Here is a 14,454-nt window from a genome sequence, read left to right as displayed (position 1 = left end):
AATTTTGATTATTATAAATTAAAATATAGGCGAAAGTGAATTTGAAGAAATTGAACGGGCTTGGGAAGAAGGGTGTTCTGCAATTATTCCCGAAAAATCAAAAAATATTGTGCAATACTAGTAATACTACTAATGTATGCGATTCTGCAGGAGTTTCTGTTAGAAGTGAAACCACAGACCAAACAAGTGGGATTTCATTAAATAATTTAACAAATTGTATAAGTTTCAATATTAATAAATAATTCGTTAGTTTTCTTCATTCTTTCAAAAAATAAATTAAAATTAAGAGATTTTTTAACTCGACGGTAAGTGAATTACTTACCGTCGAGTTGGAGTACTTACCGTCGAGTTGGATTACTTACCGTCGAGTTGATAGTAAATGTCACCTACTGACGTAAAATCTGTCACGGTAAACAGTCAAAAATGATCAATCGTGCAAAAAAGTTATTTATTGTGTATTATTTGTGGAAGATCCAAGCAGAGAATGCATCAGGATAATATATTCTGTGATCCAAGTATTTTTTTTGTTAAAGATGTTCAAAATTGTAAGCGTTCCGTCGTAACAATATATTATTAAGAAATCACTTTTCCTTTTTTCTCGATTGAGTATTAGTTTATTTGTACATATAAATTATTACAATCACTGAATACATAATTAGTGAAAAAATTATCACATTTATTAACTGAATTAATAATTTGCAATTATACAAATAACAGTTATCCAAAAACATTCAAAGTCACCTCTTTAAGTTAATGATGACATTTTCAAGTAGAATGACATTCTAGTAATGTTTACATATCCACACCAGTGTGAATTTTACTACACGTAATTTGCCGTGTAAGACAGTAAAAGTAGGGATAGCCGTAAAATATTTGCGAATTATGTACCGATGGCCTTAAATCAAGTACGTTTGATTGTCAGTAGGTACGTCGTAATTTACTGTCAGTACTAATGTGATAGTTTTTGAAAATAGGCTTAATACCGACAAAAAGAAAAGGACAAAAGTGTCAAATTAGTGTCAAAAAATTTAAATTTTAATACAAAAGTATGTGGTGACGGGCGATTATACCAAAAAATTATGAAAGTAGCCCGCACAAACCTTATCGAAATTAGGTCCCAGTGGATTTATTTCATACTTTGGGAAAATACCCTTTGAAGCATTGTGATAAAAAGTTCTCATGGGCACAACTCGATCGTATGGAGGATTTTCAAAATATAGAGGAACAAACTCGGAAAATTATAAGATTTACTGGGTATTCCAATTCCCTGAGTTACTGGTTATCTGGCAACACGTACAAGTTTGGATCAAAGAAAAGTACTAGTAGTCTAGGATTTTTTCCTGGCTCTCCTGGCTAGTTTTCGGCATTAAATTGATATACACAGATTACTCATGCGAATATGCCATCAGAATTGGCCTCCGGAGCACGTGGTGACCGAGGCCACTGCAAGGGACGTCATCTTCTAGAGTTTCGATGGTTCTCGGCATTTAATTGATGCAAATGAATTACTGGAGGGTTTTTTGAGCTCAATAAACACGAATATGCCACCAGAACCGACTCTTGGAGCACCTGGTTTCCAAGGTCAATGAAAGGGGCTCCTAGAGTTTCGAGGGTCTTCTTCGGTACTACATTAATACAAACAGATTTGTTATAGGATTTTGGGGTTGCTGAACACGAATACGTGATCAGCACAGACACAGGAGCACCTGGTGCCTAAGACAGGTCTCCAAAACATCTTCTGGAGTTTCGGAGGAATCAAATGGATTACTCTTAGGTTTTTGTGGTTGCTGAACTTGTATACACTATCATACACTATCAGATTGGACCCACAAATCACACTGTGCCCGCGGCACGTCATATTCTAAAGTTTCGAGGGTTTTCGGCATTAAATTGATAAAAACGGATTAGACATGGCTTTTTGGGGTCGCTGAACGCTAATACGACATCAGATCCGGCCCACGGAGCACCTGGTGCCTAAGGTTATTCATCTTCTCGAATTTATAGAGTTTTCGGCATTAAATTGAAACGACTGGATTACTCATTGCTTTTTGGAGTTGCTGAACACGATTACGCCATCAGAACAGACACCGGAGCACCTATCGCCTAAGGCACGTCATCCTCTGAAGTTTCGAGAGTTTTCAGTGCTAAATTGATGCAAACGGATTGGTACACACCGAGTACTCGGAGGTTTTCTGAGTTGCTGTTCAAAGAAAGCGTACAAATTGGTGAAAAGTTTTTTTGCTATTTAGATTTTTATTAAAATAACTATGTTGTGCTATTTAATTGTTTTAATTACATATTTATAAATATAAACTCAATTTATATCTGACAATGTTTTTCCTTCATTTATTTTAAGATCGATTTACTATATGTATTCTATTTTGATGGTGTTATTCATCGTTGTCACTAAATACTCCAGAGCCTTTTATCTAAATCGCATTCGTGTTCAGAAAACCCCAAAAACACAAGAGTAATCTTGAAACCACAGAAGATGACGTGCCTTAGGCACCAGGTACCTAGGTGTCTGTTCTAATCTGCATCAATTTTATGCCGAAACCTGTCAAAGCTCCAGAAGAAGACCTGCCTTAAGCACCACGTGCTTCTTGGATGGGATCTGATGGCGTATTTACGTTCAGCAGCCCCAAAACCCTGTGAGTAATCAGTTTACATTAATTTAGTACCGAAAGCTCTTGAATCTCCAAAGCATGACGTGCCTTATGCACCAGGTACTCCGATGTCTGTTCTGATGGGGTATTCGTGTTCAGAAACTCCAAAAACCTATGAGTAATCCGTTTGCATCGATGTAGTACCGAAGACCCTCGAAACTCCAGGAGCCCCTTTCATTGACCTTGGAAACCAGGTACTCCGGGAGTCGGTTCTGGTGGCATATTCGTGTTTAGCGACCTCAAAAGACCCTCCAGTAATTCACTTGCATCAATTAAATGCCGAAAACCATCAAAACTCTAGAATATGACGTCCCTTGCAGTGATCCTGGCCACCACATCCTCCGGAGGTCAATTCTGATGGCATATTCGTATTTAGCGACCCCAAAAGCCCATGAGTAATCTGTTTATATCAATTTAATGCTGAAAACCCTCGAAACTCTAGAAGATGATGTCCGCTTAAGGTCAAGGTCAAAGTAAAGGCCGCCATTGGATAGCCAAGAAAAAATCCTAGACTTCTAGTACTTTTTTTTTCTTTGGAGTTGTATGACTACGGGCCCTTCAAGGCTCATTCGCCGATTCACCAATTTTGCTCATTTATTTTACAATATATTTTCCTATACCTATCTACTTAACATTTTCTATCCTACTTATTCTACTGACTTCTAGTACTTTTATTTAATACAAATTCTACATGTTGCCAGATAACCAGTAATTCAGGGAATTGGAATACCCGGCAAATCTTATAATTTTCCGAGTTTGTGCCTCTATATCTTGAAAATACTCCATACGATCGAGATGTGCCCATGAGAACTTTTTATCAGGATGCTTCAAAGAGTATTTTCCCAAAGTATGAACTAAATCCACTAGGACCTAATTTCCATAAGGTTTGTGAGGGATACTTTGAGTATTTTACTTTTGACATCATTTATAGCACACGGACACATGATGATTTATATGTTTAATAATAAGTATGAAGAAAGAACGCCTATAGTATGCGGGACTCTATATACAATAATTTATAAATTTGAGGAAAGTGGATACCTATACATAATATATACCAGAACTCCCAAAATATGGTGGCCCTGGCATTTTAGAGGAAACACAATTTTTTTTACAATGGTTTCAGATTCTCATATAAGGCTACTAGAATAATTGTAAGCAAAAATTAAATCAGTCAAACAACTGTTCGTAAATATTAAAAAAACTAAAAATAGCATCCCTATTATAAAGCACAATAATTGGTATAGGAACTGAACGAAGACGATCCAGATTGCAGAATGGAGTCCTGTGGCACAATGTTAAATTCTCATGTTAAATTCTGATGAGGTTACTTTCCAGTTTAATGGTATGGTCAACAAAACAAAACTGTAGCTGTTGGTCAGATAAAAATCTGCATTGAATGGTGGATGCATATAAGCACTATCGACAAACGATCAATATGTGGAGCGGAATAAGAGGTGAAGAATAGATACTGGGCATTTTTAGAATTGAAGTTAATTCCAGAATTAGTTAGCGTCTGTCCTAATGGTATACATTCTCATCTCATAAATAGATTAATTTGGTTTCAGCAAGATGGAACACCTCCACATCATCTTTCAGGCGTTCGTGAGTTTTCCGACATTACATTTTCAAATCTTTGGAAAGGAAGAAGAATAGCTATCGAATGGCCTGCAAGATAGCTGGATTTGACATCTCTTGATTATTTTTCATTTGGTTATTCCAAAAGCAAAGTGTATGTAAATAGGTCGCAGACTTTCCAAGAACGGAAAGCCAGAATGACAGAATAGGTAGCACTAATTTCTCTGGAATCAATTAAGATCCTGAAAAGTCTTAGGCAAATTTTCATTCAGAATGGATTTCTGTTTCCAAAGACAAGGTAGTCATATTGAACGACCTTTAATTTTTCCTTTAGGGGTTTTCTGTTTATATAACAACAATAATCATTAAATACAAAAAAAATGTTTTTAAAAAATTAGTTAAAATAAAGAAGAAACGAAGGAAAATATTTTAACGACTTCTAGCGCGATTTACCGAAATTTTTGTTTACAAAAAAATCCAAACATATTTTTAACTATGAGTTGGAAATTGTAATTATTGGTGCATTAATTTGTCCCTAAATAATGGTTTTAAAGCGCTGTCTCTGATATCCATGCTTTATCTTTTACCTTTGATAAATCTTGCATTTCAAAGAAACATTGAAAGTGAAGTAGTGATTACTCAATGCTCACCACGTTCTTTAAAAATGTCAAAGGAAGGAAAGACGGCATATCCGTTAATTAACTTTATCTTGATATTGTAAAAAATACGTGCTTTATAAAAATTGAATTAGGTAAAAAACCTCAATATGTTTCTAGTCTAGAGCAACTTTAAAATTTTAGTCCAGAGAAATAAGATTTTTCTCGTGACACATCCCCCTCCAGGCCGAAACCAAATTTTTTGAGTAGTGTGGACATCTATATTAATATCCTTTATGTTTCCTGCAGCCGATTTTGATGATATACATATTTATAAACAAATGAAGATCAAAAAACGGCAAATTTTCGCTTTTTTCGTCTATAAACAAAAAGTTAAGCATTTTAAACAAATTTGAGAGTAAGAAACTCATAAATCGTCTAAAAAATTTTAATATTGCGTTCGCTGAATATGTCTATCCTTATTGGTTGCTTAGAAAATTGCAAAATAAATAATACATTTTGAGTTTTTATAAATATTCATAACTTGTGTAAAAATTAACTTAGAACCTTCCTATTAAACGAATTACTGAGACTTCTGGTGCTTAAATTATATTTTAAATTTCAAAACAATTGGTCAAATAGTTTAAAAGTTATTTAAATTGTTTATCCCAAATTCATTATCTTTGCAATACTATAAGTCAGAAAATTATGAGGTTACAATAAGACTTCTGACAGTTTATGGAAGAAGAACATTTATACTATTGACTTAATTAAAAAAAATGACAAAAAGTAATTTTAATCAGTGTAAAATTATTTTGCAAAAACACGTCGATTTTTGCTTACTTATAAACAATTAGAATAACTTTTTAAGCGTTACCCGTAGAAAAATTTTTTTTTTTCATAGTTGGAAAGACTGAATTTTTATACACATTTAGAAAGAAAAACAATTAACTTAGGACAATTAGGGACGAAGTTAGCGCCCCCTTTTTTTAATTCATATGTTTTTGTAAAATAATTTTGCAGTATTTAGAATTTTTTTTTGTCATTTTCTTTTAATTAAATTAATAGTATACATCTTCTTTTTTCATAAACTATCCAAAGTATTAGTGTAACTTCATCATTTTCTGACTTATAGCGTTGCAAAAAAATTAATTTGGGATAAACAAATTAAATACCTTTTAAACTATCTGACCAATTGCTTTGAAATTTAGGGTATGATTTAAGCACCAGAAGTCTCAGCATTGCGTGTAATAAGAACGTTCTAAGTTAATTTTTACATAAGTTGTGAATATTTATAAAAACTCAAAATTTATGATTTATTTTGCAATTTTCTAAGCAATCAATAAGGATAGACATACTCAGCGAAAGCTATATTGAAGTTTTTTATGCGATTTATCAGCTTCTCACTCTCAAATTTGTTTAAAATACTTAACTTTTTGGTTATAGACGAAAAAAGCGAAAATTTAACGTTTTTTGATCTTCATTTGTTTATAACTGTTTATATCATCAAAATCGGCTGCAGGAAACATATAGGTTATTAATATAGATGTCTATAATACTCAAAAAATTTGGTTTCGGCCTGGAGGGGGTTGTGTCACCAACATGATATTTTTTTCCTTATTTCTCTGAACTATTTACGTGTTTTCCGCTCATAGTAACTAATGAACATAAGGTACTAGGTTTAATGTCCAGTTGCACCAACAAATAAAGGATTGATTTTTTGATTTGGATTGCCCGTTTATTTTAAAATATAATTGTAAAAAAAATGGCAATTAAGAACAAAAACTTCAACGATTCTCCCGAAAAATATTAAATTTTTTACCATCAAATATAATAACAGAACACTTTTATTTTCTTTCGAAAAAGGTTAAAATTTCATATTTTTGGGAGAATCGTTAAAATTTCTGTTTTTAATTTGACAGTTTTTTGAGAATTATATTTTAAAATAAACGGGCAATCCAAATCAATCGTTTATTTGTTGGTGCAACTAGACATTAATTTTAAATAGTCGATAACATGAAAACCACAGATTACAAAAATGTCAAAGCTAATTCCACGTTTCAAATGTGGATAATTTAGAAATCTTCTTCTTCTTCTTTGAGTACCCTGCCCAAGTTTAGGCGTGGTTAGCTTTCATGACAATTTGCCGATTTCTCGATCTTGCGCGGCATGTAACAATTCATCTGATGATAGGTCAGTCCAATGTCAAAGGAGACGGAGCAATGTTTTTTCTTACCGATTACTTTTTCTCTGTCAATTTTTCCCATTATATGTCCCAGGTATTTAAGTTTTTCCATTTTTATCATCTACGTCAAATCACCATCGCCTTGTAGTAATCGGTCTAAAACTTCTATGTTTGAAATGCGTTGACCTCACGAGATTTTGAGCATTCTACGATATGACCACATCTAGAAGGCTTCTAATTTGTTTATCATATTAATCTTCATGATCCAGGTTCACATCCGTATAGTAATACAGGATACACATAACATTTTAGAAACTTGATTCATATCTGTAAGGTCAGCTGAGAATAATAGGCCTGGATCTCGCGTACCAAAAACAAGTTGATTAATAGCAAGCTGAAAATTCGTTAATAAGGTATGCGGCAGAATAAACAGTACTGAAATTCGTATGCCTCAAATGTGTATGTGTCATGTACCAAAACGTATTGAATGGTTTCTGAACGTTCATATAACGTTTGTGAATATCATGTTAATGTTAGGTACTTCAAGATCGTTCTCAGTTTGGCAGAAAATTTTCTTATAGTGGAGTACTATTTTTGGTTATACGGAAAAACTCACGAAAATGGTCCAAGCTTAAAATCAACAATGGTTTTAGCAGGACAGGACAACCTGTAACACTGCCAGGCAGTCTCTTTGAATACTTCGCGATCATTTTGGGAGTTGCCACTCACCAGAACTAACGCCACCAGATGCATACAGCGTACATATGGGGAATGCTGAAGGAGTCAGACAAATCCACCGTCTGCCATTTCAACATTGCGAACTAGAATTTAAGATTTTTTCGTGTCAGACGCAGGGGCGGATCTAAAAATTTGACTTAGGGGGAGCTTCCAATAAAAAACCAACCAAAAGACATAAAAAAAGATCAGATTACATAAAAGACATAAATAATAACTTATTATGTTTCCTTAATTTTCCTCACTAGTGTGTTTATTGGGTTGAATTTGTCTTTCTGTGGTTTTGGTTTCATGTGAGCTAATTTATTTTTACGTTATAACAATTTTTTTCTTTAATTTTGTACCGTATTTGGAGGCGAAATTTCGTAATTTTCCTCCTCGTAGATTCGCCACTGGCGAACATCTTTAACATATGTTTTATCGGGAACGTTCGTCGTCGTGAATAATGTATTCAATGTTATATCATGTATTATAGATATATAAAGAATCATGAAAACTTCAATATTCATTTCAGTACTGTTTATTTTGCCGCATACTGTAGCTTACGGTGTCTTGTCATACAAACTTGTGCGGGAACGCCGGAACAGGGAAAGCTTTAATTGGGGAACAGTTTAAAAATTTGGAACGTCAGATTACGAAAACTCCCCATGTACCTATTTTGTCGGACAGAACATCCATTGATTTGTTACCCTTTCATTAAACTGTCATGCAAAAATCAGACTGCTATTTTTTATCACCAATATAATTCCTGTCATTTGACATGTTCTTCGGGTTCCACTCATTAAAATGTCCAGTTGTTGGTGATTAGTGTTGCCCAAAATTGGTCTTGGTCTTGCAGTCTTGGTCTTGTTCTTGCGTTTTAGCAAGACCAAGACCAAGACCAAGACCGCCTTATTTTAGCAAGACCAAGACCAACACTGACCGTGCAAGACTTGAGCAAGAACAAGACCAAGCCTGCGAGACTCTTGCGTCTTGCAGTTTGAGTGTCGTTTTATGGAATAATACAGGGTGTAACAAAAATACAGGTCATAAATTTAATCACATATTTTGGGATCAAAAATAGTTCGATTGAACCTAACTTACCTTAGTACAAATGTGCACATAAAAAAAGTTACAGCCCTTTGAAGTTATAAAATGAAAATCGATTTTTTCCAATAAATCGAAAACTATTGGAGATTTTTTATTGAAAATGAACATGTGGCATTCTTAAGGCAGTAGTATCTTAAGAAAAAATTATAGTGAAAGTTAGACATCCCATAAAAATTTTATGGGGTTTTGGTTCCTTTAAACCCCCCCCCCCCCAAACTTTTGTGTACGTTTCAATTTGATTATAATTGTAGTACCATCAGTTAAATACAATGCTTTAAAAACTTCTTTGCCTCTTGGTACTTTTTCGAGAAGTCAGTATTTGTCGAAATATTTTCCATATTATTTGTCAAATCCACCACACATTTGTATATGGCCACATATATGTTATGTACATACTGTGATAAGGCTAAGTACGATTATGGAGACATGTTAATAATAGGAAAATTTATTTATGATTTACATATTTAGGTATATTTTAAACCATATTAAAAAAGAAGTCACGTCTCGATAAAATGTGCCTTATCGAAAAAATACACAGAAGCAAAAAAGTTTTAAAAACACTGTGTTTAACTAATGGTATCGCAGTAATAGTTTAATTGGAACGTACACAACCATTTGGGAGGTTTAAAGGAACAAAACCCCCATAAAATCTCTACGTAAACATACATATTAGAAAAGAAGCCGCAACTCGATAAAAACTGCCCTGTCGAAAAAATACTAAAAACCAAAAAAGTTTTAAAAATATTGAATTTAACTAATAGTATCACAATAATAATTTAATTGGAACGTACACAAAAGTTTGGGTGGGTTTAAGGGAATAAAACCCCCATAACATTTTTATGGGGTGCACAAATTTCACTATAATTTTTCTTTAAGATATTCCTGCCATAAAAATGCCACGTGTCCATTTTCAATAAAAACTCTCTAATAGTTTTCGATATATTGGAAAAAATCGATTTTCATTTTGTAACTTCAAAGGGCTGTAACTTTTTTTATATGCATATTTGTACTAAGGTAAGTTAGGTTCATTAGAACTATTTTTGGTCCTAGAATAGGTGATTTAATTTATGACCTGTATTTTTGTTACACCCTGTATATTAGTTCGAGTACATATATATGCTTAGAGACTCTGAGATACAAAAAAATATTTAACAAAAATTTGGAAAAATGGATTTATCCGCATTATGAACAATACGATGAACATACATACCGAATTAAAAATATGAACACTTATTTATTGGATACGTACTCAGAGGTCATAATAAATTATTATACAATGTAAAAATAAAATATTTCATTCTTTCCTAATATCAGACGACTCCATCGCTCCGAAATTAATTACAATTGAGCAATTGTCTAGATTTTGAGAATAGCAACCTTTCATAAAATAATCTTCTTGTGTTGTGTGTATAACAATATTCAACCACTCAATTGTTTTTCCTTATCCATATCGTAAAGACTAAACGTCCTACTTTTTGCAGGGTGTGCAATTAGATATTAGATCAATCGGCCAAACAAAATTTTTTGCTGAAAAAGCAGTAGATAAGATGATGCCTGACTACCATGTATAGTCCATTCGCGAACGGTAAAATGCTACAAAACCTTCAAATTTCAAAAAAAGAGATATTTATTATTATATAAAAAGAGATATTGGCCGATGTGTGATTTTGCCATTGTTTTTTTATTGTTAATGAAGAACTTATGAGAGGATGGGTGATCGGGCTGCATTAAAAACTAAAAAACAATGTTTTGTAAAATGAAATAAACAAATTACTTTTAAAACAAATTATATTGTACCTACTTGTTAGATTTAATTCTAATAAATTTTATTGGTTAGTTACATAAAATAAATTAAGTAAAAATGAAAAAATGACTTGTTATTTGAGGAAGGTGGAAAAACCATATGTATAACATGGGAGTAAAATGCCTTTTCCTCCCTTGAATGATTACTACCCTCCGCTACGCGTCGGGCAGTAAACTTCATTCTCGGGAGGAAAAGTAGCACTTTCCTCCCTTGTTATACAAATAGCTATTACTTGTGTTTTTGAGCCTTGAACATCGTCATTTTTCGATTTTTTTCAGTTTTAAATTGTTTATAACTCGGAAACGAATAACTTTAGACAAAAACTACAAAAGACCTTTTTTGTTCCATATGATCAAAGAACCTAAAATAAGTCTGCCAGGGCTCAAACAATTGATTTTTATAATGCGTTTAATTTTTTTTTAAATAAATATAGAAATTACGGCATTTCGGTATAGGAAATATTACATGAAAATTAATTAGTAGTTATTATGGTTCAAAATGCAAAAATATACAGGGTGTTATATTCGAAATACTAAAGTTCATTATATTTTCAAAAAAATGCAAGATCTGGTAACAATCTGTAATTACCACTATAATATCGGCCGCATTAGAAGACCTTTACTCACCAAATTCTATAAAAATCTTTCAAGTCGTTTCCGAGATATTTGAGGCATTCCATACATAAAACTCACTGTGTATAAATGTTATATAATTAAACTGCGTGTATTACTTTGTATTAATTCTTGTTAAAAAAAAGTCAATCTTAAAATTTTCAACTAATAGCAAACAAAAATTTTCAACTAATAATAGTGTCAAAGCTATTGCGTACTGTGCTGTAATTTAATTTGTATTTTTTTTATTTTTTATTTGAATAAATGGCAAATTGTAGAACTCTTTTATTCCATTTCATTCCATATACCTAATGTGAGAGTCCATCAATCCCTTTCTAGACAGATAATGTTCTTTAAAATACAGTCTAGATAAGTTTATGTCATTTGTTTGATTTTTTGTGTTTTCACCATGTTTTAGCACATGTCAGGTTATTAATAATGCAAACGTTTATTAAGAAACAGACTGACTCCCGTGGGACATGGTAGATAGCCCAGTTAGTTAGAGTATAGGCAGGGATAGTTTAGATCGTGGGTTCAAACCCACCTAATGTGAGTTGTTTATTAATAAATAGCAATATGCTCGTGGGTAACTGCGAGACTTGCAAGACTCTTGCTGCAAGACCAAGACCAAGACCAAGACTAGGAGTGCAATACCAAGACCAATACCAAGACCAGGTGTACTGGTGCAAGACCAAGACCAAGACTGTCCAAGTCTCGTCTTGGTCTTGCATTTGGGCAACACTATTGGTGATAAACACCATACCAGTCTGATTTTTGCATGAGAGTTTAATGAAATGGTAACAAATCAAATGGAAGTTTTGTCTGACAAGATACATGGGACGTTTTCGTAATCTGACGTTCCAAATTTTTAAAGTGTTTCACAATTAAAACTTCCCCTGTTCCAGCGTTCCCGTACATCAAAGTTTGTCCGACTAGACACCGTTAAGCTATTAACAAATTTTCAGCTTGCTCTTAATTAACTTTTTTTGGTATGTAATCGGTTCATTGCAAACAACTAGTTGAATAGGGTAACTACTACTAATATTATGAATACTAACCACAAGCAACTTTGTCTTTGATGCTTTTATGCAAGTCCATTATTGGAACATTCTTTAATGACTCGATATATAAGGAATTGAAGATCTTCTATACTTTTAGCCATGATTGATGTGTCATCTGCATATCTGATGCTGTTAATAGTTTCTCCCCCAATTCGAACTCCATTGGTCTAGGAAAGTTGGTCGAGAACACTTCGTCGACCGAAAATTAGTCGACATTTGGTCGACAAACAGTTGGTCGAATGCACAATTCATCGAGTTAATGTACAATTCGTCGACGAACATTTGTTCGGATGGATTTTTCGTCGACAAACTTATTTATCTTTACCTGACGGATTATTGCTTTTTATTTTGTTAACTGGAATATTGTACAATAACATACATATCTGAATGTTTTTTTGGGGTTTTGTTAATTTTTTTTTCTAAATCTTAATTCTTTTACATTTAATGAAAAAATTGGCTGCGGTGGGAGAGTAGACAGCAAATATAAACCGATATTTTAATTAGTGATGTTGTCCCGTTCTTCTTTTTGGTGTCGGCGCACTTGCGAACGGAACATTTCCGGGCAAGTCGAATTTGGGGATACTTGCGGACAAGACGAAATATGCCAGATGCTGAGGTAAATAAATTGTTAGGGACTCGAGGCATTCCCGTACAGTGTTTTCGACTGCAATAATCAGTCAGTATAAATAAAAAAGTAAAGAAATCATGAGAATAAACTTTCCTTTACACTTTATCCAAGGCTTAGGACTGGCAATCGATAAAATTATTTTTTTTATATGCTACAAAGAAACTAACTTAATATATTAGCGTGTTTCAGCCATGTATTATTCCCTTTGGTTTTTTGTCGACGAAAAATCCATTCGATCAAATGTTTGTCGACGAATTGTGCATTCGACCAACTGTTTGTCGACCAAATGTTGTCGACTAATTTTCCGTCGACGAAGTGTTCTCGACCAACTTTACGACACCGGAACTCCACATTGCCCTTCCATTAGACATTAAAGTCTTCGTTAAATATTATTTCGAAATACACGTTAAGCAAAGTTGGGGATAACACACAACCTTGTGTGAAAACTCAATTCAGAAATGTACATATTTAATTAAATATATAAATTTTTAGACTCACCTGACATGGCGCCTGGAATAAATAAGCGTCACCGAAGGCCGTACTCAAGCAGAAGATGTAGTCTCGCTTTGGATGCTCTGGAATTGGCTGCATAATCGCTCCATCCACGATTATGAGATGTTTGGGCGCAGCTTCCACTGATCGCCCTTCCCGCGAATCGCATGGATAGAAAAGCAACGTCGTACCTTTCAGACATACCCAATAACCTTTCCATCCTCGTTTTCGCGCTAGTTCGATTTGGTGTTTTTTGCGGAGCAGCCATTTTTTTACGCTAAGGAATCTGAAACAAACCAGATATGTAAGGAGATTGTTAAATATAGTTTACCTTACAAAAAACTTCATTTGGTTTATTACATCAAGAGTAAGTTCATGTTAAACATGTCACATACAATATATTATGTACAACATAAATCAACATTTTATTAAAAGTTGTCGAGAAAAGTTTTCAATTACTTTGAAAAGTTAGGTCAAACTAGTAAATCCGAATTAACTGTTATATCGCTACACGTACAATAAAACATGAAAGCAATCATTCAACTGAGTGGGTTATAATTGATTTACTTTATTTCCCGAACTACTCTTAACCACCATGGCCAATCATCAGCGCATTTCGCTATCCCGGAAATTATAATTTGTTTTTGGTAACAAGCATTTGATAAAGCAAAACGGAGGGAACTGTATAAATTACTTGCAGAACTAGGAATAAGCAGAAAAATTATTAAAACGATTCAGCTAACACTAAGAAGAATTGAACCAATAAAAGTAGAGAATGAAATATCACAGTTTCCTATTAAATGAAGGAACTAGGCAAGGTGATCGACTTTCATCTATTCTCTTTAGTATTCTCCTGGAAAAGGTGCTGCGATAAGCGAATATAAATAGAAAAAGAATTACATATTCTTTATTATGAAAAGCATCACTGCCAGGCGTTCGATGATGATATAGCCATAGTAGAAAGAAGAAAACAAGAAGTAATATGGATAACTAAAAAATTAGAAGAAAA

At 33.5% G+C, this 14,454-nt stretch overlaps 1 protein-coding gene across 1 annotated transcript in view; it reads right to left on the bottom strand.

Moving 5' to 3' along the window:
* LOC114326465 (protein still life, isoforms C/SIF type 2) overlaps nucleotides 1–14,454 on the bottom strand; it is a 684,303-nt gene that overhangs the window by 325,038 nt on the left and 344,811 nt on the right. Inside the window, exon 2 of the mRNA XM_050656785.1 lies at nucleotides 13,452–13,731. Coding sequence (XP_050512742.1) covers nucleotides 13,452–13,731 — 280 coding nt within the window. The remainder of the gene's footprint in view (nucleotides 1–13,451; nucleotides 13,732–14,454) is intronic.

Source organism: Diabrotica virgifera, chromosome 7 (assembly GCF_917563875.1).
Source record: "Diabrotica virgifera virgifera chromosome 7, PGI_DIABVI_V3a".
Classification (NCBI taxonomy): Eukaryota; Metazoa; Arthropoda; class Insecta; order Coleoptera; family Chrysomelidae; genus Diabrotica; species Diabrotica virgifera.
Note: the sequence above shows the minus strand (reverse complement) of the source record. Positions and strands in the feature narration are given on the sequence as shown.